General features: G+C 41.8%; 2 protein-coding genes across 3 annotated transcripts in view; one reads left to right on the plus strand and one right to left on the minus strand.

Annotated features, from left to right (window-relative positions):
- Positions 1-5,525, plus strand: LOC129745491 (membrane-bound transcription factor site-1 protease). Of its 2 annotated transcripts, none has more exons than XM_055738600.1 (4): positions 1-921; positions 1,250-4,265; positions 4,361-4,648; positions 4,810-5,525. In XM_055738600.1, exons 1-4 carry the CDS (start codon positions 523-525, stop codon positions 5,229-5,231), a joined length of 4,125 nt encoding a protein of 1,374 aa, XP_055594575.1. In that variant the 5' UTR covers positions 1-522; the 3' UTR covers positions 5,232-5,525. The 2 variants fall into 2 exon arrangements, with proteins under 2 accessions (XP_055594575.1, XP_055594576.1); XM_055738601.1 differs by having other exon boundaries at positions 4,361-4,653; positions 4,810-4,953.
- Positions 4,732-24,463, minus strand: part of LOC129745492 (sodium channel protein Nach-like) — a 25,874-nt gene continuing 6,142 nt past the window's right edge. Inside the window, exons 2-6 of the mRNA XM_055738602.1 lie at positions 22,836-23,271; positions 22,429-22,777; positions 5,971-6,085; positions 5,801-5,910; positions 4,732-5,741 (exon numbers count right to left, since the gene is read on the minus strand). Coding sequence (XP_055594577.1) covers positions 5,557-5,741; positions 5,801-5,910; positions 5,971-6,085; positions 22,429-22,777; positions 22,836-23,271 — 1,195 coding nt within the window. The 3' untranslated portion in view covers positions 4,732-5,556. The remainder of the gene's footprint in view (positions 5,742-5,800; positions 5,911-5,970; positions 6,086-22,428; positions 22,778-22,835; positions 23,272-24,463) is intronic.

Genomic DNA, 24,463 nt, shown 5'->3' on the forward strand with positions numbered 1-24,463 from the left:
TAATCGACCCAAAGGAGAAAAAAGTGATCTTTACGACAGTACTTACAAAAATTACCGAATTTCACGATTAAAATACATAATTTGGCTCCAAAATAATAGCGATCAGTTAGATCTAGTTATCGAGTCGCATAAAATCTTGCTATACAGATCGGTAAGGTGAAGTAAAGTGGAATTCTAACGCGATGTCTGCGACGGCAGTAAAATTCCGTCCGCGGAACCGCTGTGAAAGAGTGTGGGAGAAAGTTGACGTAGTTTAGTTCGTGTGAATTTGAATGGGTGAAAATGGCGAAGAAAAAATTACGCCTTCCGAGGAAAACTGGAAAATTCGACTAATGCAGCAAAAAGAACTCTGTCGGTAATTGTTCCGGTTCGATTTATATGTAATAAATTCTGAAGGTTAGAAATGATCTAGCTGAGAAGATTTAACGAAAATAACAAAAATAGAAAATCTAAGCTGGAACAAAGGCCTGATTTCGTGTAAATAAAGGCGGAAGTAAACTGTCCCAGATAATCAGCTGTACAATGAAACTTCCAGCTGTGGGCTACAAATTATTCGCTAAATGTTTCCTTATCTTGGTCTTGTTGCTGATCAGTGATTGTACAAATCTAACAAATAGCTTAAGTAATAATAGTTCCATTGCAAGCAGCAAAAATAGATTCCCAAATCAGAATGTTAGTGGTTTGAATAGTCAGGACGGTAAAAATGTCGTAAGCGCTAATAGTAGCGATCCCATCTGCTGTGGCAATGCGGAACAAATCCGGAATTCAACTAAATCCACCCCAGAATGCCCTCCAGGGCATCGGATGGTGGTCGAATTTTCTGCCAATGTGGTACAAAACGAGTACATTGTCCAATTCAATGGGTACCATCGCAGGGCCACGCGGGAGAATTTCATTCAAACCGCGCTCAATAGATCCAAGGTAAGTTCAATTTTTTTCTTTCTATTCGTAGATTAAATAAACAAATTGGAACTCTACAAAGTGTCGTACATTTGAAAACTATAGGACGAAAAAAATACAATGGAATTCTTTGTTCGTTAGATTAAATATGACTGAGTTGAAGCATTCATTACTTTACAACAAAAAAATGTAAACTCAGATACATTCGTTCTAATGACCGCAATATTATAGTATCGTATTGGGCCGACATTAAAATTTGTTACTGTTCGGCTAAGTTGATTTACAATCGCAACACAAACATTGTGTTACTTAGTTAATTTAATTTATCTTATTCTGTCTATTTTTGCAGATCAAGCAGTGGCGCATCTTGGATCGGGCGAATCCGATGAGCGACTATCCCAGCGATTTCGATGTCCTCACGTTAAAAGATGATCCTTCAAGTGCCGCAGACGGTATCAATTTGCTCCGTTCACATCCGGCTATAAAGTCAATCTCGCCACAGCGAATGGTTCAACGGGCATTGAAATATGTTCCAATGGAGTCATCGGCAGCATCGGCAGCCAATGAAGAAAAAGAAGAGGAAGAGAATTATGACACTGGGCAACCGGAAGCAGACGACGAAGAGGTGGCAGAGTTTAAAGAAAAGTTTAAAAATTTCAAGAGGAAACTTTCAACAGATGTCAACGAGTTGAATGACAGTCGATCGAACGTAGATCATTCAATGCCACAACAAACGGTTGCATCGGCAGGTTCAGTAAATCGCCATTCGAACCGAAGGTTGCTGAGAGCGATTCCTCGTCAGATAACTTCCTTACTAAAAGCCGATGTTCTCTGGGGTATGGGTGTTACGGGAATGGGAGTTAAGGTAGCGGTTTTTGATACTGGGCTCTCGAAGAATCACCCCCATTTTAAGTCAGTAAAAGAACGAACCAACTGGACCAACGAAAAGACTTTGGACGATGGAGTAAGTCACGGAACGTTTGTGGCAGGAATCATAGCTTCGTCGAAAGAGTGTCTTGGATTTGCACCTGACTCGGAATTGCACATTTTTCGGGTATTCACAAACAATCAGGTTTCCTACACTTCTTGGTTTTTGGATGCGTTCAATTACGCTATTCTGAAAAAAATAAATGTACTAAATTTAAGCATTGGTGGGCCGGATTTCTTAGATCAGCCATTTGTGGATAAGGTGTTGGAGCTTTCCGCTAATAAGGTGATAATGGTATCGGCAATTGGGAATGATGGTCCTCTGTATGGAACTTTGAACAATCCCGGTGATCAAATGGACGTGATTGGCGTAGGAGGAATGGATTACAACGATAACATTGCAAAGTTTAGTTCACGAGGAATGACCACCTGGGAGCTACCCAGTGGGTACGGTCGTATGAAACCCGATATTGTGACCTATGGAAGTCAAGTGAAGGGAAGCAATTTAAATGGAGGATGTAAATCGTTGTCTGGAACATCCGTCGCATCTCCAGTAGTGGCAGGAGCTGTTACTCTTTTAGCCAGTGGAGTAATCAACAAGTTGGACCACGTGAACCCTGCATCGATGAAACAAGCACTGATTGAAGGAGCCCAGCGATTACAGGAGAATAATATGTTCGAGCAAGGACATGGCAAGCTTAATATTTTGAAAAGTATGAAAATCCTTTCAACATACAAACCAAAGGTTACCTTATCGCCACCCTATCTGGACTTTACAGAGGACTACATGTGGCCTTATACCACGCAAAGTTTATTTTACACGAGCGCTCCTTCGATAGCAAACGTGACCATTCTAAATGGGATGGGGGTGATAGGGAAAATAATTAATAAACCAACATGGCATCCGTACACCAATGAAAATGGACAAATGCTGAACATTTCGATTTCCTTTTCCGATCAATTATGGCCTTGGTCCGGCTGGATGGCAATTCATATTGGAGTTAATGAACTCGGACGCTCTTTCGAAGGCATAGCACAAGGTCACATCACGCTAACCGTTCAAAGTCCAGCTGGTCCCGGAGAAAATGAACCCAGAAATGGAACGGTCAGTTTTCCCATAAAGGTCAAGATAATTCCACAACCCCCAAGACACAAGCGTATTCTATGGGATCAGTATCATAGTCTTCGGTATCCCCCAGGGTACTTGCCCAGAGATAATCTTAAAATTAAATCTGATCCCTTGGATTGGCGAGCTGATCACATACACACTAACTTCAAAGACATGTACACTCATCTCAGAAATGCAGGTTATTACGTTGAGGTTCTCGGGGGTCCTTATACCTGCTTTAATTCGAGCTATTATGGGACGCTCTTAATTGTTGATCCCGAGGAAGAATATTTTCACGAAGAAATAATAAAGTTGAAGAATGATATCTTAGAACGAGACCTTAGTGTGATTGTCTTTGCGGATTGGTACAATACCACCGTCATGAGAAAAATAAAATTTTACGATGAAAATACTCGCCAATGGTGGATGCCAGACACCGGAGGGGCCAACATTCCAGCATTAAACGAGCTGCTCAGAGACTTCGATATAGTCTTGGGGGACAAAGTTTCCGAAGGATTTTTCGATATGCGTGATCATCGCATGTACTACGCTTCTGGATGCAATATTATTAAATTTCCCACCGGTAATCACACGATCTTGGTCGAGAGAGATCTTTTCGATCAGGGCTTAGACATTTTGGCACCTGACGAAAAACGACAAAAAATTCGATCCAAAACAGCCATTCTTGGACTGCTTCAAACAGATCACACATACTCCCGAGTGCAACCTGCAACTCCTAACCCGGACCCAAACAACAATATGAACTGGGAACTTGATTCTGATCGAAGTGAAGAACAACAAATTGACAAAGATTCCATAATCAACAAACGGATTTTGCTAGGCGCCAAATCGTTCCCAGAAGACGATGATGTACCTAATGAAGGAGGAGAACAGAAACACGATTTTGAAAGCAACGCACTTAGTAACCCGGAATTGGATGCCGTAAAAAATCTCGAGGACGAGGATCAAGATGATATAAAACAAATCCAGCATCCAGACGAAATAAGTCAGTTGTTGCAAGAGAAAAAGTATAATTTGACTGGTGAAAAACTTTTTATGGTTGAAGTCCCACAATCGCTGCTGAAACTTAATGAGGTTGACCCTTCAAAGGTCCAACAAAAGCAGAACGAAAGTTTGCCTGGCTCAAAAAATGGACGCAAAATGGGAGGTCGTATTGCTGTTTATGGTGACTCAAACTGTCTCGATTCGACGCATTTGGATAAGCCATGCTTTTGGCTTTTGGACTCGTTGCTGGAGTACACCATGACGTCACATATCACCAATTTGCTCAAGGACCTCAACAGCAGCCGAAACAACGAACTTCTTTCTGGTGCGTATCAACTTCCATTGTTAATGTTTGCGTATGTTAATAATTTTTTTTGGCTTTAAAATATTACATATAATTCACCTTAATGTTTCCCGCAGACACAAAACCGCCAACCCGGTTAGCCAACAACAATCTACACCTTTATTCGAAGGTGCTGGGACCGGGCAACGAAAAACGAGAACTACCACGATGCCAGCGATTGTTGTGGGAACCGCCGGTATCGTTAAATATGTCTTCTCCGAATGGATACGGACTGAGCGAACGAATTTTGCTACAACAGCAGCAGGATCTTCTGCTGCAGCAACAACAAGCCGGAGCCGGAGGACCGTTCGGTAACGAAATCGACAATAGTGTTAACCTGTTTCGCAAACTAGAAAGTCAAAAAGGTGAGGTATGTAGTTTCTTTTTGGTTTTGGTTGGGCGTTCTCAATATTATTGTACAGTAACGCAGCATGCTTTTGATCAGCTTTTTAAATTTTTATTCATCATAAACCCTTTAATCAGTGGTTGGTTTTATAAACATTTTTCAAACCTTTATTTTCTACAGCTACCGTAATCAGTGCCAACGACGAACCCGACGTACCAGGTTGGCGCAACAAGAAGACAGATAAAATCCCACCAAATGCTCCTAACAGTTTTATAAACCCCTCAGTTCCTCGGCCATCGGTCGCTTCGATAGGGGTGAAAGTCCCCGTTGTGGATTCTCGATACTCTACCGGAAAAATTTCCAACCACCCACAACAGAATGTACAAAGGGGCGATGCAGACCAGAGTGAACTCTTCAGAGATTCCGATTTGGTTCTGAGCCAAAGCCATGACAGCGATACCAGTTTTCTACTCAGCTCGAACTGGTTCCTGACCGTATTTTCGGTATTGCTCCTGTTGCTTTTGCTCAACTGGATCCGGAAAACAAAAGGCCTTACTATCAAACGACGGTTCAATTACGTATTCAAAAAGATTGGTTTCTAATTCAGAGAGTTCCTTTCCTAACATAATATTGTTAAAGATTTTCTGTCGTCTTGTTTTGTTGACTTGTAAAAATTTTATCCGTATTACACGACGTGTCGCAATCCAAAGGTTTTGATTTTTGTAGATAGTTAACTTACAATAACATGCGAGCAGAAACTATCCGCCATCGTGAGGGTAGTTAGAGCGAATAGTTATCAAGCAGAGTAGGGATTTTTACATACATTATGTAGAAGTATCTTACAGGATGATGCTGAAAGTGCTAATAAAATTAAACCACTTGTATATTTTCTTAAACAGTTAAGTTTTTCTTTGTTCCGAAACTTCCCTAATTATGGGGAGGAAAAATCTGTAATCTTGAAAATGGGGCTACTATTTTGATTTGATTTTCCTTTTCCTGATGCACAAGATTCTTATAAATTTTATGAATACGAAAGAAAATGTAGAAAACCACTTCGAACAACGAAAGGATGCTCATGCCCAAGCACAAGCTGAATGCTCCCCCCAAATTAGCTGAAAAAAACAAAAGGTAAGATAAATTTGAATCTTCACAAAACAAAAAAAAAACGAACCAAGAAGGGATATCCAAGACATAACCACGATTCGACGGTTTGCTTCGACGACCTGATTGCTCAAGTAAACGTGGAATATAAACTCAAAATTGGTTAGATTTGTTTCCGAGCTGAAATGAAAGAACAGGTTTGACATCCATGAAGGACGTGATCTTTTCTTCAATACTCACTAGAATTTGTTCATCGAAAATTTATGTGCTGCAAAGTCCGTGACAACCGTTGATGTTTTATAGGTGACGTCGCTGCAGGCTGGCAGGCACTTACATTCCAATCGTTTAAACATATCTGTAGGTAACCAGAGCTAATTAGGTTGGTCGTGGCTCGCATGAAGGTATGTCGTGAGATAAGGATGTTAATGTTTACGAATTTCCCCAACGTTGAAAAGCAACTCGGCATATGATACTATTTTACCGTTACTCTATGGAGCCACTAAAAACTGGCAAAGCATGAGTGTGGTCCAATAAAAGGGTATGCTCTGCAAACAAAACTTTGGGAGCTAAGATCGTCCCTTGGGCAGCCAGAAGGCCTATTGGTTTTACTTCATTTTCACGAAAAAGTTTGAAAAATAACCAGATTTTAAATCAACCGAATTTACCTATCAAAAAATTTTCCCTCAGACGAACCAATTCCCAGAAAAAAAAACCCGAGTTCATCATTTTCCAGAGAAGCGGAAGCAAATCCCAGAAATTTTTTCGACCGATGAACATTTCCCAGAATTTTTAAAAAAGTTTAATGATTTTCGACTTTTTCTCATCAATGTTGAGATATTTGAAGAAATTTTTGATGATGAGAATTTTTGTCATTATTTGTTTAAGTGTACTGAAAGTCCTTTAAACGAAATTAAGTACAATCTAAATATTGACCAACCCTTTCAATCATCTCAGATGACATTAAGTTTAAATACTAATTATTACAGTGGATATGAACTATTGCTGGATTAGTCGAGAAGCTGGTGAGTTTCATTGCAACCTAGAGAGCAGCGGTTCAATTCTCTAGGCGTAAGTAGCTTTTTTAATCATAACAATATAGGGCCTTATTACACTCCTCCGGGCCTTATTGCGACTTCTGTCACTGTCGAGTCGAGAAAAATTTCGTATTACGGTAGTCGAGTGGAACAGCTGAGTCACGAACCTTCAAGCACTTAACTCAGTCGAGCTACTCGACTGAAATTCTACTCGACTCGACTACGAGTCGAATTCTGGTTGCTTGGGTTTTCTTCAACATACATCATCGCATTGAGTGCAAACGCGCCATACGTGTTATAATCCTGCAGATGTAAAGTACTCAATAATATAGATCATAAAGCTTAGTTTAACTGGATGTTATTTGTGATATGTTCACATGCTGAACATCACGCTCCTCCTGACGGCATTTGTGGCTGGAAAACAAATCCAATCTCACAACGTCCGTGCCGGAACACGAACCCGAACTTGTATACCCGTCTTCGACTTCCGACATCCAAAATCTTTCCTCATTGTTCGTAGCCGGAACACGAACCCACAGGCCATAGCAACTTCTCCGGCGTCCAAAATCCCTTCAGCGCTCGAGGCTGGAACACCAAATCAATACGCCATAATGAGCGAAAATTCCCGGCGTCAAATTCTGGCCTTTGCTCGGGGTCGGAATACGAGCAACGTCCTCCTGGCGCTGGTGGCCGGAACAGATACCTTGATCGGCACTTAAATATCCGGCATCAAATCTTTCGGCGATCGTGACCTGAACGCGAACAACTGCTGACCCGGTTTTTGTTTTCTCGGGTGATTTCCCCTGCGGCGCTAGTGACCGGGGTATAAAATACGCTTGGCAAAATGCCTGAAGTCAATATACAGTCCGGAGACAAAGGCCTTAGTGGAACGTTTATTCGGCAATGTTGGCCGTGATGCACTAAAGGTCACTACAATTCACTTTACGGCTCATGTGGCCGAGGTGAACAGCTCCCTCAAATGCAGGCCGGAATTGCACTCTTTTGTCTCAGTAAGCACCCTCTAGTCGGTCCAACACCGATGACGTCCTACTACGTTCGATCCGTTGACGAATCATGGATGTAAACTGATGAAATTTCCAGCAAAATTACCTAGTAATGGAATGTTTACCTTTGCAAATTTTTGTGATGTTCTATCAAGTGGTTTTTGAGATGGCATCTGTTGCGCAAGCGAACGACAGACAGAAGAAGTAAAATTCCGGTTCGATAACAATCTTTATTATCTGGTAGATGTGTTATTAAATCCCTTTGAAGAAGACAAATGAAACCCCAATTAGGCTAAGTGATTTTTAACTTGTGTGTACATTCGTGTTCGGGTATCTTAAACATTCGTTTTTGTGTTTATAGTAATGTTTTCCACCTACGTTTAGTGTCCTTCAACTGTACCTGTGCCTGTCCTCGCAAGTAGCAACGATCCGTACTGTTTACGACTGTAGAAATTGTACATATTAGGTTAGGATTCAGTGTACGTTTTGGCACTCAAGTTACCTGCTAAATTAACAGTCACTTTTTAATTTGTTCGTGCAATGTTTCAATCGACCGTACTAATCGTGGTAGTCTAATCTAGATTAAGTAATTTAATGTTAAATGTTCCACTTTTGCGCTAAATAGTTTTAATTTTACCTTCACTTCTACTCTCACTAGATATTCGATTTACTTTCCCTACACGAAACGTGATGTTGTTTGTTTTTGTCGTTTTCGCGCTTTTCGAACGGACCAAGGTGATCCATAAAAACCTGGTGTTACTTTTCGCTGTCAGTTGACAGCAAGTATCGATGGTGAGTGAGAAGGTTGTTGTTATTGGGGAGGTGCGTCACTCTGCACCGTCGTGACACTCCCCCTCGGTACGCCACTGTCGTCCTGTGGCTTACCTCCTGTTGCACCAACGTCTAATACAGCAACCTTGGTCGCCGGTCTTTCCAAGAGCCCCTTCGATGTCTGCACTGTCACGCGACGAACCTGCCCGTCTTGGGCTGCGATCGCTTTGACCACTCGTCCTCTTGGCCAGTAGTTCCTAGGGAGATTTCCGTCGATGATGATCACTAGGTCGCCTTCTTGGATGGGTTTCACGGGCTGAAACCATTTGGTCCTGCGTGTCAACGTGGGCAGATACTCGTTCACCCACCTCTTCCAGAACGTGTCTGCGTACTGTTGTGCCATCTTCCAGGAACGCTTCAGCACAATCGGTCTGTCGTCGAAAATGATCGGGGGCTTACTACCGTTAGATGACCCTAACAAAAAGTGATTGGGTGTGAGGGGTGGTTCACTGTCGTTGTCGATCGGTATGTCGGTTAGCGGTCGAGAGTTCAGGATCATCTCGATCTCCATCAACATGGAACGAAGAATCTCGTCCGAGGGTAAACGCGGGGGGTCGAAGTCGTTCATAGTTCTCTTCACCGACTGTATCAGGCGCTCCCAGCAGCCACCAAAATGTGGAGCGGCTGGAGGGTTGAACGTCCATTTGGTGGTCGGGCTGACGAACTCCACCTTCAGACGTTCTTCGTCGATCTGCTTCAATGCCTCGCATAACTCCCTAGAGGCTCTGATGAAGTTGGTACCCCGGTCGCTCAGGATCTCCAAGGGCGAGCCTCTCCTCGCGATGAAATTACGCAGCGCCAAGATGCACGAGTCTGTGTTCAGCGAATGCGCGATCTCGATGTGCACACCTCTGGTAGTCATACAGGTGAGCAGGACTCCCCATCGCTTTTCGGTACGTCTGCCAACTAACACAGACATTGGGCCAAAGTAATCGATTCCGGTGTACGAGAATGGGCGCTGATACGCTGCCAACCGGGCGGGCGGAAGGTTCCCCATCGCGGGAGGTTTCGGGTTCGCTTGTCGGATTTTGCACCGTTGGCAGTTTCTTCGGACTCGGTCAAACTCGGAGCGGAGACGAGGAATGTTGTACTTGAGGCGGATTTCGTTGAGCGCTGTTTGGTGGTTCTGATGATGATACGCAGCATGGTAATCAGCAATCAACAGGTTGGTAGCATGATGTTGCCTCGGGAGTATAACGGGATCTTTCGTAGGCTCATCTGCCCATGCACAGGCACCGATACGTCCTCGCATTCGTAGAACACCGTGCTTATCGATGACTGGATTCAGTTTGTACAGCGCACTGGATTTCGGTAGAGTACGTTCCCAAGGCGAATCTTCTTTTACTCGGCTGCGAATAATTCGAACTTCGTCCGGGTAAGCCTGCTGCTGAACACATCGGTAGATCGTGTTCTCAGCTAGCTTCAACTCCTCCTGCGTCAGAGCGCCTCTTACTAGGGTGGTTTTCTTGACTGTGTTTTGAAAGTTGATGAAGTAACGATGTAGGTATCCGACGGACCGCAAAAGTCGCTTCCATTTCGAAAAACGTTCGAATGAAATGATCAGTGGTTTGGTTCCTTGGTGGTGTAGAACGCTGGCACGGATCTCTTCCATAGTCGTTCCTTGATCTCCAGCATCGCCAGGCCACGAATTTTCGGGTTCTCGTAGGAAGTCTGGTCCTCGAAACCAACGACTTTCCGGCTGAAAGTCCGGCAACCTTTGCCACTTCGTTCCTTCGTCCGCTACGTTCTTCTTGGTCGGCAGCCATCTCCACTCTCCCACTTCCGTCGTATCGAGCAGTTCGCTGATCCTGAAGGCCACAAATTGGCTATAGCGCCGATGATCAGACCGTAGCCAGCACACTACGTCGCGGGAATCGGTCCAGAAAATGCGTCGTGTGATCCGGATTCTATGCGAACTCACAATGCTGCCGGCGAGACGTGCTCCAACTACTGCGGCTTGCAGCTCGAGGCGAGGAATCGAGAGAAATTTCAACGGCGCCACACGAATTTTCGATCCGATTAGAGCACACTCCACCTTCCCTTCTTCCTCGAATCTGAAGTATGCTACGGCAGCCATTCCATTCTCGCTGGCATCACAGAAGATGTGGAGTTCGATGCTGTTACTGGATTCAGCGGATGTCGTAGTACGGTAGCAGCGAGGAATCCTGACCTGTCGGACATTCGGCAAAGTTTCGATCCACGTCAGCCACTTTTCGGTTAGTCGTGCGTTGATCTCGTCGTCCCAGCCAGATCCGGAGCGCCAAATCTCCTGCAGCAGAATCTTGAGGTAGATCAGGAAGTTACCGATGAGCCCCATAGGGTCGTACACTGTCATCAGGGTTCTGAGGACTTCCCGTTTCGTAGGTATCCTGGCACCAGATAGCAGCTCCGCGTCGTGTTTCGGTGACAACTTGAATGTGAAGGTGTCGGTTGTAGTGTCCCACCACATCCCGAGGACCTTTTCTGTTGACATCTCCGGACCGACACTAAGGTTCTTCTCCACGATTGGCTCCTCATGCAGACTTTTAACGACATAACTGGAGTTTGAAAGCCAGTTTCGGATCTCGAAACCTCCTTGCGCATGGATCCATCTTACCTCATCAGCTAGCTTCACCGCCTCCTCCTCGGTTTCGACGCTTGTCAGCATGTCATCAACGTAGTGCTCGTACTTGATACACTGCACCGCCCTAGGGTACTGCTCCTCGAATCGGTCAGCGTTTCGATTCTTCACGTAGTGTGCACTGCTTGGAGAACATGCCGCCCCAAAGGTCATCACCGTCACTACATACACCTCGGGATCTCCGCTCTCATTTCCACTGGTCCACAGAATCATCTGGCTTCGCTGGTCTTGCTTCTTCATGGCGACCTGGAAAAACATTTCTCGAATGTCTCCAACGACGGCAACGCTGAACTCCCGGAACTTGAAGAGGACTGATAACAGGGACGTTAGCTGATCGGGACCCGTAAGCAGATACGAATTGAGGGAAACTCCGTTGACCTTGGCTGCTGCGTCGAATACAACGCGAATCTTTCCTGGCTTGTTTGGATTCGTAACCGGAAATATCGGCAAGAACCAGTCGTTCGAATGTTTCTCCGCCTTTTCCTGAGCGGAAAGTCGTCGAATGTACCCCTTCTCCTCGTAGTCGGACATTTTCGCTGACATCGCGGCCGCTAGGTCAGGGTCTCGCTTCAGCCGCTTCAGTAGACAGTCCAGACGCTTCAGGGCCATTCCTCTGCTACTCGGCAAGTTTATTTGGTCATAACGCCACAATAATCCGGTCTCGTAGCGGTTTTCTATCAGCCGCGTTTCGGTGGACAGAATCTTCAAAGCGCGCTCTTCATCCTTCGACAGCATCGACCTTGAAGCTCCGGCAATCCCCAGCGACTCGATCGAAAAATACTCCTTCAGTGCTGCATTCAGTTCTTTTACGTCCTCCTTGACGCACGGGCAGATGTGGAAACTGTGGTGGCCGCTATAATCAGAATTCCTCGCACCGGGCTCCGATGAACAGGGACCGTACAGAATCCAGCCGAGTCGTGTCTTGGACACCATTGGCTCGTTCTCACCTCCTTCAATGCTCCTCAACGAGCTTCCTAGACGGCAGTTGTTCATTCCGATAAGGATTCGCGGAGAGGCACCCCAACAAACACTTTTTGCTGAATGAACGCTGAAAAAATATTGTGGTTCAATTTTTAATCAGCAATCTGGCTGAAAGAAGGCCTCAAAAATTTACTAATTCACGTGTCTTCAGCCTTTAATCATCTCGATCTGGAGAAGTTATTCAGCAAACGTCATTAAACGTCAATTGACGAATCAACCAAAAAAAAAAACAAAAAAATTTAGGCCAGTGTCTATCCGATGTTTGGCACTTACTTTTTCCCCTCTGTGTTGTTTTTTTTTTTCGTTTCAACTGCCCCGACTTTCAAACCTCCGGCTTGTTGGTCGCATGCCGCAGTACGCAGAACCAATCATGAAGTCTGCGGCGCGATGAAAATTTGTCGATCTTAAGTGACCAAAATGCCTCTCAACCGAAGATTTTTTTTAAATAAGTGTGAGAGAAATGATCTTTTTTTTAGTTTTGGGCACCAAAAATAAAATTTGTGAGAAAATTCACTCTTTATTTCAAAATTAAGCTAAATGAGAAATCATAAAAAAAATCTCATTGCATACGGAAATCAAAAATTTCCCTCTCATTCCAATCAAGCCGCCATCATGCAGGGCAATTTTACCACAGTTCACAGTCTGTCAAATTCCAATGGTAGCGAATGGTTGAACAAAGGCTGAAAAAGTGTTATGGAAGCAACTCTTCAACTTCTACCATTGGCTGCACTGAGACTTCTTTAAACGCTGAAACATGGTTATATTTTGTCTTTATTCAACCATTAAGCTGAAGCAGCAATTACGCTTTAGCTCAGCTTTTGTTCAGCAAATTGCCGTTCTTAAGCAGCCAAAATGTTTATTGGGACTCTCGTATGACTGCAGCGGTAAACCTGCGAGATAGCTGTACTTCTCCACCATCTTTGGAATCGACACCGACTGCTTCGGAAGAGAAAGATCCCGAACCGTGTGGACCTCTGGCATCTCGAACACATCAGGCACTCCGCTGATTACGGAAATCTTCACAGCTAGTACGACCGATGCGTTTTCTTCGCGGCTTTGACCACCAGTCCAGTCAAGGCACAGCGGATAGGAAGTGCCTTTCAACCCCAACTCCTTCAGCAGACTGTGTTCCATCAAGGTAGCAGACGATCCATCGTCGAGAAACGCGTAGGTGTTGACCTGCTTTCCCCTACCGTAGATAATCACCGGAACGTAACGGAACAGGACTCTCCGCATTGCCTTGGAATGCATGTTGCAACTTTCCGCGGGATTCGCCGGCTTGCTATACCGCTTGTCGTCGTGCAGCAAACTGCTGTGCTTATACGTGCACCCATTCTTTCCGCATGGCTCCTTCACCTGGCAGGCTCCATAGTGCTTTCGCAGGCATTTCCTACACAAATTCTGCTCCTTAACCACCGTCCAGCGAGATCCAACATCCCAATCAAGGAACTTCTGACACTTCTCGAGACCGCTGCAATCCTTTTGACACACGATGCAACTCCTAGACTTTGGGACAGTACTAGGACGTTCCATCGGTGGAGCGTCGATGTAGCAGCGAGTCTCCGAGTGCACGTTGATAAAGTTATCGTCCTTTCTCCCACGTCTTTCAATTTTTGGAGCATTTACTGAAGGCAACGTAATAGTGCTCGCCGCCTGAACAACCATTCCCAGCCATTCGCCGAACTCCCAGAGCGTTGCTCTTGGCAATCCCTGTCGATGAAACGCCCAGCTCATGCTATAGGATGTCGGAAGTTTGCCAATCAGCTCCTGGAGAAGAGACACGTCGAACATGTAGTCGTCCAAACCGGATGCAGTAATGGTGGCACAGACGTTTTGGACAGCCACGCCGAAGTCTATGAGCGTCTGCAGCTTCTCCTCCTTCGGTGGCCCGGATCTTCTTGATGAACGAGAAGACGATAGCTTCGGGTCTCCCGAATAGGTTTTTCAACAACTCGATCACTCCTGGCAAATTCTGGGGATGCATCAAACGCCATCGCACTGCTTCCAAATCTCTCCCTTTCAGGCACCGCTGAAGCCGCAACATATTCTCCTCATCGCTGAACCCACAGATCCTGCTGGAGCTCTCGTAGCTCGCAATGAATAGAGGCCACTCTTCTGGATTACCAGCGAAACAGGGAAGCTCCTTGTTCAGAACATGCCGCGCCGAAATCTGACTCTGGTTCAACGTTGTAAACCCGAAACCACCTCCAACAGTTGTCGTTTGGGAACTGAATCCAACTCCACCGCCCGCAGCACCTTGTGAGCCACCAAAACTCGGCAAGAACGCTGTCGCTTGAGCCCGTATCCCAGCATCACCTCCAATCGCACCGCCCGCAGCACCATGTGGCCCACCAAAACCTGGCAAGAAAGCTGTCGCTGGAGCCCGTATTCCAGCATCACCTCCAATCGCACCGCCCGCAGCACCATGTGACCCGCCAAAACTTGGCAAAAACGCTGTCGCTGGAGCCCGTATCCCAGCATCACCTCCAGTCGCGCCACAGAAACTGCTAACACCTGGTTGAAATGCCACCGATTCAGGATTCAGGCCGGTACCACCGCTGGTCGAACCACCATTCACTGTCGTTCGCCGCTGCAGCAGCTGCCGCCGCTCCTCAAAGTGTTTTCGCTCCATCGCCTGCTTATCCTCCAACAGCTTCAACTCTTGAGCAAGAGCGTCGCAGCTCGCTTCGGCAGTATGAATCTGCGGCAATGGGTTGGTCGTCGAACTTGCTAGAGGTCCGGCACCAGGTAGCCACGCCATTGGTTGATTACGCCTCACGTTGCTTGTCGCTCCACCGTGGATCGCTTGCGGGTTTTGAGTTGCAGAACCTCCCGCCGTAGACGCACCTCTCAATAAAAAAACAGGTTGCTCACTCCGAACAGCACCTCGAGCCGCTCCAACGTTGGCAATCTGCGACGTTTGGTTTGCTCCCAAGCACGCTGCTGATCCTCCGCGCAGGCTCGCAGCTACCTGCTCCATCACACGCTGCTCCGTATCTTTCAGCCTTTGCTCGTATCTTTCCCGCTGATCGTTGAGCTCCTTTGCCTGTTGTTCTTCCTTTTCTTTTAACATCCGGTCAAACTGCGCCTGCATAGCCGCTAGCTGCTTGGACACCTGCTGCTGCAGAAGTTCTTCCAGTCTCGGATCCGTTGGTAAATTATTCCCCGACTTGGTATTGCACCGGCGTTGTTGTTGTTTTTGGGTGTCGACGTGCCAGCCGGAGGTTGATTAGCTGCGGCAACACAACTCGCGCAGATCCACTCCCGATCCTCAACACTCGAATCCTCACCAACACACGCAAAGTGAAACCACTGTTCACAGGAATCACACGCTACCATACGGCTAGTATCCGGCTGTTGACATAGTCCACAATTCGCACCCACTGGTGCAGTTCCCCGCTGTTTCGACATACCGACAAAATAAGCCCCCGATCGTAAACGGATTTAATAAAATGTTGCGCAAGCGAACGACAGACAGAAGAAGTAAAATTCCGGTTCGATAACAATCTTTATTATCTGGTAGATGTGTTATTAAATCCCTTTGAAGAAGACAAATGAAACCCCAATTAGGCTAAGTGATTTTTAACTTGTGTGTACATTCGTGTTCGGGTATCTTAAACATTCGTTTTTGTGTTTATAGTAATGTTTTCCACCTACGTTTAGTGTCCTTCAACTGTACCTGTGCCTGTCCTCGCAAGTAGCAACGATCCGTACTGTTTACGACTGTAGAAATTGTACATATTAGGTTAGGATTCAGTGTACGTTTTGGCACTCAAGTTACCTGCTAAATTAACAGTCACTTTTTAATTTGTTCGTGCAATGTTTCAATCGACCGTACTAATCGTGGTAGTCTAATCTAGATTAAGTAATTTAATGTTAAATGTTCCACTTTTGCGCTAAATAGTTTTAATTTTACCTTCACTTCTACTCTCACTAGATATTCGATTTACTTTCCCTACACGAAACGTGATGTTGTTTGTTTTTGTCGTTTTCGCGCTTTTCGAACGGACCAAGGTGATCCATAAAAACCTGGTGTTACTTTTCGCTGTCAGTTGACAGCAAGTATCGATGGTGAGTGAGAAGGTTGTTGTTATTGGGGAGGTGCGTCACTCTGCACCGTCGTGACAGAAATGCAGAAATTTTTCGACTTTAATTTCTGGGCAACACGTGCGCCATCTATAATGCATACAAAGAACAACCTTTTTTTTGAATCAATGCTATTTTTAATTCCGTTTACTGTTTCCTGAAGCTTGATCTTCAAAATAACTCGAAATTTTGAATTTGGTCGAAGTTATAACAAATTTAGGCGATAGTCCTACTCCGGTACAAAAACAACATATTTGACTTTCCATCACTCCACCGCCGTTTTTGAATAATGGCACGATTCCAGATCCAACTTAAACAGAGTATAAACTTTGTGGGACCTATTGAAGAGCTTTTCAGAGAAAACGGTCGCATTTGGAGGCAGTCTTCTTTGTATTTTTAGCCATTTATCGTGCAATCTTTATAAAATACTGAGTAATTTGCAGTTTTCACAGATAGTTAGCCTCGTTAAGTACTAGACATTATGTTTTCCAATTTTTTCTCCTCGTTTATCTTCGGGGAATACAGGCAAGACTTGTCAACGAAAAGTTTCTGGTTGGAAACCTGCTAGGCGACCACTAAAGAGATCGTTTTGCTGTCGATTACAATTTTTTTTTTAAATATTTCTACACAAGCAGTCTAAATATTTGGCGAACGTTTGTTCCCCGTATTTTGTTTATTTTACCGGTGGGCAGTTTTTACACCTTGTAGAAATAAAGTCAAGCTTGAATTCAAATTCACTTTTTTATCACTACCTCTATTCATGTTTGGATTGAGCTCAAAAAAAAACCATTCAGATTCCTCTCACTTCATGGAATCAAAAATCTTCACTTTTATTCAAAATTTTTATTTGAATTCACAATAGTTGATTTCCTCCTGTTTTTGGGTCTCCTTTTATATCGATCATGCTAAAATTTGTCAATAAACTTCAGTATTGGACGCTATCTCAAAAACCACTTGACAGTTTGTCATTTTGTATATATACACGTACTTTTTTTTATTTTGTACACGTACAAGGAATATTTAAATAAGGTAGTGTCGAGAGCCATATTGGATTTTTTTTTGCGACGTCACAAAAACGAATGTATCGAAAATTTATATGCGAATGGCAGAAATTTCAAAGAAAAACATATTTTAGAACGAAAATGAATTCCAATTACATTTTGATTGTGTTGTAAGACCTCTATTTCACTATGTTATGAAATTTTCTGGTCCTTTGAAGATTACATTATGTTTTTTTCTCATTTTAATAATGAACGCAATGTCATCTCGAAGCTAAAACCAGATATACTAGAACCGATATACACCACTTAACGAGAAATCGGGAGACACGAATAGCGCTATCTGGCGACAGAAATGGAACTATTACACTGTGAATTTTTTCGGAGCTTTGATCAGAGATGCCAGGTGTCCTCCCAAGCAACCAAAAGTCCCATAAAACAGGTACAAAAACGCTTACTCAGCCTCATCATTGATATGAAGTGCGTTCTATGCAGCTCAAAATTTAAGTTCTTATTGATACTTTCAAGTTTCAAAACAAGTCTTAATGATCTTCTATTCAGCTTCCAGCGGTCTCCTAATTCAGCTTCCAAAAAATCGCAAAATGAGCAAAACAAATTTCTCTCTATCTCAACTGAACCGTTGGCTTCGGTTCATATCACCTTCTCTTGATTATTTACTGTGTTCTGTACCGGTGCCGCCATGATGCCACACGCCGGATTTCAAACTCGACAAATTGCTCAATCGCTTCTTTCCTACATTTCCTACATATATCGCATCAGAATGGTCACTCAAGTACAAAATTACTTATTGAAAAAAAACTTACCCGGCCTGGGCATCGAACCCCGACCTTCGTGGTGAGAATCGAACACGCTACCACTAGGCCACGCCTAGATGTTGTTCTAAATGAAACTAAAACTCGAAGTAGTGATTTGGTTTTGAAAGCACATCAATGCACTTTTTGTGACTTATCAAATCCCGTTTGAGCACTTTTGTGCCCTTTATGTGACTTACCAAATCCCGTATTGGGCACTTTTGTGCCCTTTATGTGACTTCAGTCCCGTATAACGTACGTATAGATCACGTTTGCAGCTTTCAAGTTCGTTAATGAGCACATATAGTTCACTAATGGGAAATGGCAAAACAAGTCACATACAACGTACATATTAATCACTTTTGCAACTTTCAAGTTCATTAGTGAGTCCATAATGTTCACTAAAGGGAATTGGGCAGTTGATTCTCTTTGTCAGCCAATATGTAACTTTCAATGCCTTCATTCAAGTAAATATGTGACTTTTGGTTGCTTGGGCTGATTGTTCAATTGACAATCGCAAAAAGTGTGGCGTAGCATATAGAAAAGGCGGAAGTAAAATGATTACTATTTGAATAAATATGAATTATTAACAGCGCATATTCTTACAATTCTTAAAACGTTGTCTAAACCCTTAAAGCATCGGCAGCGATAAGTGCTATCCCAGGTGTTAACATTCTAGGTCCTTTTTTAGCTTTAGCAATACATTTGCGCACCGGTAAGTGCTAAACTGGTTTCCATTTTAGCCACTCGTGACGCTTCGATAGGTGTTGTTGTTTTTTGATGCTATTTCCTTTTGTTAGCATCTGTCAAATTAGGAGCTGGTCGGTATTCAAATATGGCTCCTGGCTTGCTTTTTCAATACCGAGGAGCAAGCGTCAAAATTGAGTGTTATTAAAGCTTTGACACCTGACCACTGCTGATACTCTTAAACATCGTGATTGTAATATTCCTATCGATGTAGCGCAAAGTTTAAAAAAAGAAAGAATGAAAAGGAAATGAGATTAGAATCATAAACTTTAAGGTCAAGAATTCGTAATAAATGACTAATTTATTATGACTTCATAAATAACTTAAAATACATTGATTTACGACACTCGCCATAAAATCTGCCTGCACAGATTTTAGGCTTTTGCATTGCAAATTTCCGCCAACACTTAACGAGAAAGCAATTTAAACCAAATTCCATAAATTTTATTTCATCTTTGTCTTTATTTCGAGTTTTTAACAACGATCCGTTACCTAGAATATGTCATACAAAACGGCAAATCAAAATAAGCGGAAGCTTAATACAAATTTTAAAAGCTTAGCTAAGAGACGAAAATTAAAAAAAGATAAAGTAATAAAAAAATTGAAATTCAAAAATGATTATAATTAATTTTTCCTAGTTATATTTAAACAGTTTTTTGTGTTTTGGAATATCATTTGTTTTGCAATAGTTAAAAATTATAACAACGTTTCATTTCTAAACCAATATACATGCCAATACCAATATAATTTCGTCACATTCCATGGCGGGCACAGAATTTATGATAAATGATGGGAAAACATTAAAAAATATATCGCATTCCGATTATTCATTGCGAATCGAAAGAGTTTTTTTTTTATTTATTTCAGTACAATTGGTTTGAATTTGAAAGAAAAAACAATTCTGTTACATACATTTGTCTCAATTAATAAAAAAAATCAATCTGTGCCCTTTCAAAATGTTAATCTGGAGTTGTCAAAATGCTGATCAGGGATACCGTCCGAACATATTTTCATCACTTTTTTTGTTTAGTTTAGGTTCACATAAAAAAAATATATTCCGCTCATTTAAGAAATGGATTCAAAATTCGCACCACCAGCCTTTACTTCTTTCATGTTTTTCAGAAGATATGTCACAAGTCTCTCAGGCATGATTCCAAGTCCATAATCAGAAAACATGGATATTAGTTGTTAGCTTTTTGTTTTTTTGGCATTTCTGAAACGCTTTGTTAGCATTGATTTTTTTCATCAATTCATTAATTATAAACATTCAAGAGAGATTATTGTCATGTTATTGCTGGATAAAAGCTCGGTATAATGTCCTTTGACCTAAGATCTGGATTTGATAAGTGATCTAACAAACTTTATAGTTTGATAATGATAAACTAATTTGTTTGAAAATGTTCAAATATTAACAAGAAAAATCTAGCATGAGACAATAACAATACCATCTTTTAATACGAATCGCTTAAAACCCCATTTTTTGCCAAATTGAAAAGCGACACCCGTCATATAGTAAAGAGAAAATAACGATATTTCTACGTAAATTTCGTGATATTTTTTTCCTTAACTATTATTAGTAAGCAAAATTTTGATAAACAGTTAACCAGTTGACCGATTGAATTTAAAATCATTTTCTAAAAACACCTTTTGCGCATCCAAATCTATGTATCTTTTGAAACAATGAAATAAGGAAGGTAATTGAAAGTAATTACTCCGCTCCGTATTTTGTTCAGAAATATTTACAAGTATGGAATGGAGATATTTTTTAAACCCCTCTTTGTTTGTTTGTTGATTCACTGAAATTTTCATGGTGCATGAATAGAAACAAACAATTTCATTTATTATAACTGGCATCCCTGATCAAGTCGAGTCGGAATACACGCTATTCAAAAGTAAGACGAATTTCTCGAATTAATGCTTCCATTTTGTCCACTAGAGGATGCTGATGGTGTCGCCTTCTCATTATATGAAGAAAATAAGTGTGGTGAATATTGTTTCAATTATATTTGCTAAAACGTTCAACAACGAAGATAAAATCTACTTTTAAAATGTCTAGCTGGTAGTTATTGAGTGTTCAACTGATTGTCATGATTTTTATCCAATCGGTTTACCATTTTCAATTCTTATGTAGAACAATTAACATCAATTGATTATTGTTAACTCGATTTAGGTACTAAAATGCGAATAAATAATTGTGGTTTTATATAAAAGTTTGGTTTTTGATATTTTTTTTGTAATAAGGATAACTGCACTGACTTGATCATTTTCATGGAAGACTTTGAACTAATTTTCAAGTTTTGCAAATTTAAGTAAGGAAAATCCACTATTTTTTCGAACTTCGATCGTCTATTTCATACAAAAATTACTCAAAAATCCATCTTTTTTCGTACCAATCTTGAAGAGCAAGAATCCTTCTAGAATAACAGGTATTAAAAGTGGAACATTTCAAGCAAATTCTTCAAATTATCAACGAAAAATCCAAATTTCCTAGTAAATTAACAAATTTTTCGTGATTGTGACGTCGCAGTGGGTACTAATACTAAAGCAGGGCTGCCTCGACACTACCTTCTTTAAATAGGGTACACGTACACATTACATTACTAGGTCGCCTCCCTGAAAATTTCATCAATTTCCTTCCATGCATTCAAAAGTTATTCACGAAACTAAGGATTGCGTGTTTTTTTTTTCGAATACACTCTATAGTAACCCCATTCATAACCAAAAAATGAAATTCACTTACTTCTATTCAGAATGCCTCTCTTTGTGATAGATTTCGTCGGATCTTCACTGGTCTGATTAGGATTCAGAGGGGATCCTTTCCCAAAGCAATTTCCGGCATTCCTGTGCGGAAGCCTGAAATAATTGGTTAGCATTCTTTTAAAGTAAATTTGTAAGTTGTTATCCATCTTCCGAAACTGAAGAACGGATTTTTCATTTTGGTTAGAAATGTCATCAGATATTTACTTACCCGAGTATTTGTGATTTGAACGGTTTGACTACCGGGAACCGTAAAGCTGCTCTAGGATATTCCGTACTTTCGTAAAGACGCGTTACCTTCAGGTGGAAACTTCTTTCCTTTTTCCCGCTTGGTCGTATCTTTTGATAAATATGCGATAGACCGGTCGGCGCTTACGCCTGGATTTGTGTGGGATTTGAAATTTAGGGTTTTTATGACCCAGTTAATATAATTGTATCATAGTTTCCGAATTCGGTTTAACCCTTCATTTCATGATTTTTCATTTTTCCTTAAAAAGCATTTAAAGCAGTTGGAAATGATGAGTACACCAAGAAAAAAAATTAAAATAAAATACGATTTTTCACTTTTTCCTTACATTAATTGTTGCAAATTTGTTACTTTATGAAACGAAGGGTTAATGGTTTAACCATTGTTTTTCAGTTTTTTATAAAATTTCTCTGATTCAATAAATTAGGCTATGGTCTTGTTTGAAACTGTCACGCATATGGTCATATACAAGTTTTTTTCGAAAAAAAAAGTTTTTGACCAGAATTATCAATTTTAGTGTGATTTGTCCTTAAACTTCTGTGAACAACTTGCCCATAAGTTAAAAACAATATTGTACTTACAATAGTTATCAATCAAGCAGAGTGTATCAGTTATGGTACAACTGCGAATAGGCTTCTCCGAGTCCGGAATCTGCGATTGAATCGGCAGGTGGAAGGGATGACAACCGCACTTTCGATGCACGTGATTCCGCAGACACTCCAAAGTGCATGCCGGTTGTCGGTAGTTTTTAATTGGCTTCGGAAAATCTTTTCCCGTGATACAAGGCCTCTGCTCCTGCGGCAGTCCCAAAACCTGTGCCGAGCATCGTGAATCGGTAGGGGTCACACTGACGAAGGTCTCCGTTCCCAACCTTAGCAGTGTGAGCGGGGCAGACTCAACGGCGAAATCGTACGGGTGATGGATCATCAGCTAGAGAAAAACACAATTTATGACAGTGATTTTTATTAGAATTATTTTCTATAGTAACCATAAATCCCTCTGAGTAAAGTGCACCGGATTTCCCATCGGAGGCCTGAGGGAAGCCCGTTCCTATGATGCTCAATCCACCATGAATGCCATAGGTGTTGACAGCGAATGGAGCCAACGATTCCTGAACGTTTGGATGATAGTTATAGGAACAGCATGCTCCATAGTGACTTGTGGAACCGATCCAGCTGAGAAATGGATGCTTCTGGGTGCAAGGAAACTTTTTTCCGGCCCAGTAACAAACGACGATGAAATCTTCACATATCATTCCTAGCTCGTCGATTGCAGCTTCGATTGTGATATTGTTCAAAGTAAGCAAAGCGTCGATCATTTTGACATTTTGAATGCGTGGAAATGTCCACTGATGTTCGTTAAAGTACCCTAACGAAGGTAAATTTTCCAGAATACTGGCACGTGTTGCACCGATTGGAAACTTTCTGTTAAAGAAAAAAAAGATTTAAGATCAAATCAGTATAGATTTTTTAAAAGGGCCTATGTGCCAATTGTAAACAAATCCAGATACTAGCATAAACGTATTAAACTTTCTATTTTACATCTGAAAATATAATGCGCCATCTTTATCCCTGCATGATGCCTCTAGTATGGTCGTCTCAGATTGGCATAACACGGATTTTTTGTCAATCGTCAATAAATTGCTAAACCCTCATCCGCATCAATTTCAATACCCTAATCAGCACTAGGAGTGTCAATTTGACACTTCAAGCTAAAATCGTTATAACTTTTGGCGTAATAAACCGATCTAAACAAAACTTATATCAAAAGAAACCTTGTAATGTCAGTAAAATATGTTTACAACATTATATATAGCTAAAGCTTCTAATTTTCTCGTTATTCAGCATGAAAGAATAAAAAATTCGAAAAAACATGCCTCAGGAAAACTGCTGTAGTTCATATATTACACGTCCATAAAAATATATGCCTTATGCATATGAAACTTGAAGTTAATGTCTACATCATGAAATATATTTTTTTATTTTTTTAATGAAATGGTCGCAAAAGTTAAAAAAGTGGTCTGAAAAACCTACTTTTCATTCGATTGCTAGTAAATACTGTTTGAGCGATGGTAGAGTTTTTGAAAAAATATGACTACAAAATCTATTAAAATTCTAACATTTTGCTGTCTTTAGATTTCCCATGCAATAAAAATTAAATTTACAGGAATTTTTCAAAGTTCACTACTTTGCGCGATTTTTTTACAAATTGAAATTTCATCTGTTTTTGTGGTCCACCGTCAGGTTGTACCCGGATTTTCAGTGCTTTTACTTTGTTTGGACCAATCAAAAGTATATTCATTGGAAAGCACATTTAATGTAAATTCTAATGAGGTGCAACAATTCACGCTGTTAGATTTCACAAAAATATGAAAATTGTAAACGTAAAATCATTCCTGAATTTCTAGAGCCACAAGCAGCGCGTCCAGCAAAACGTGTTTGTTTGCTCTCCGAGTAGGTAGGTACGGTGGGTGGGGATTTGGGCAGAGAGCGAAGCCGACAGACGAAATAATGATGCGTGTCGTACGTTTCTTGGTTAGAAATTATCTATTGATAGTAATTCGCGTTTGCTAGTCACGACACGCATCATTATCTCTTCTCTCGGCTTGGCTCTCTG

The sequence above is a fragment of the Uranotaenia lowii genome, chromosome 2 (genome assembly GCF_029784155.1).
Source record: "Uranotaenia lowii strain MFRU-FL chromosome 2, ASM2978415v1, whole genome shotgun sequence".
Lineage (NCBI taxonomy): Eukaryota > Metazoa > Arthropoda > Insecta > Diptera > Culicidae > Uranotaenia > Uranotaenia lowii.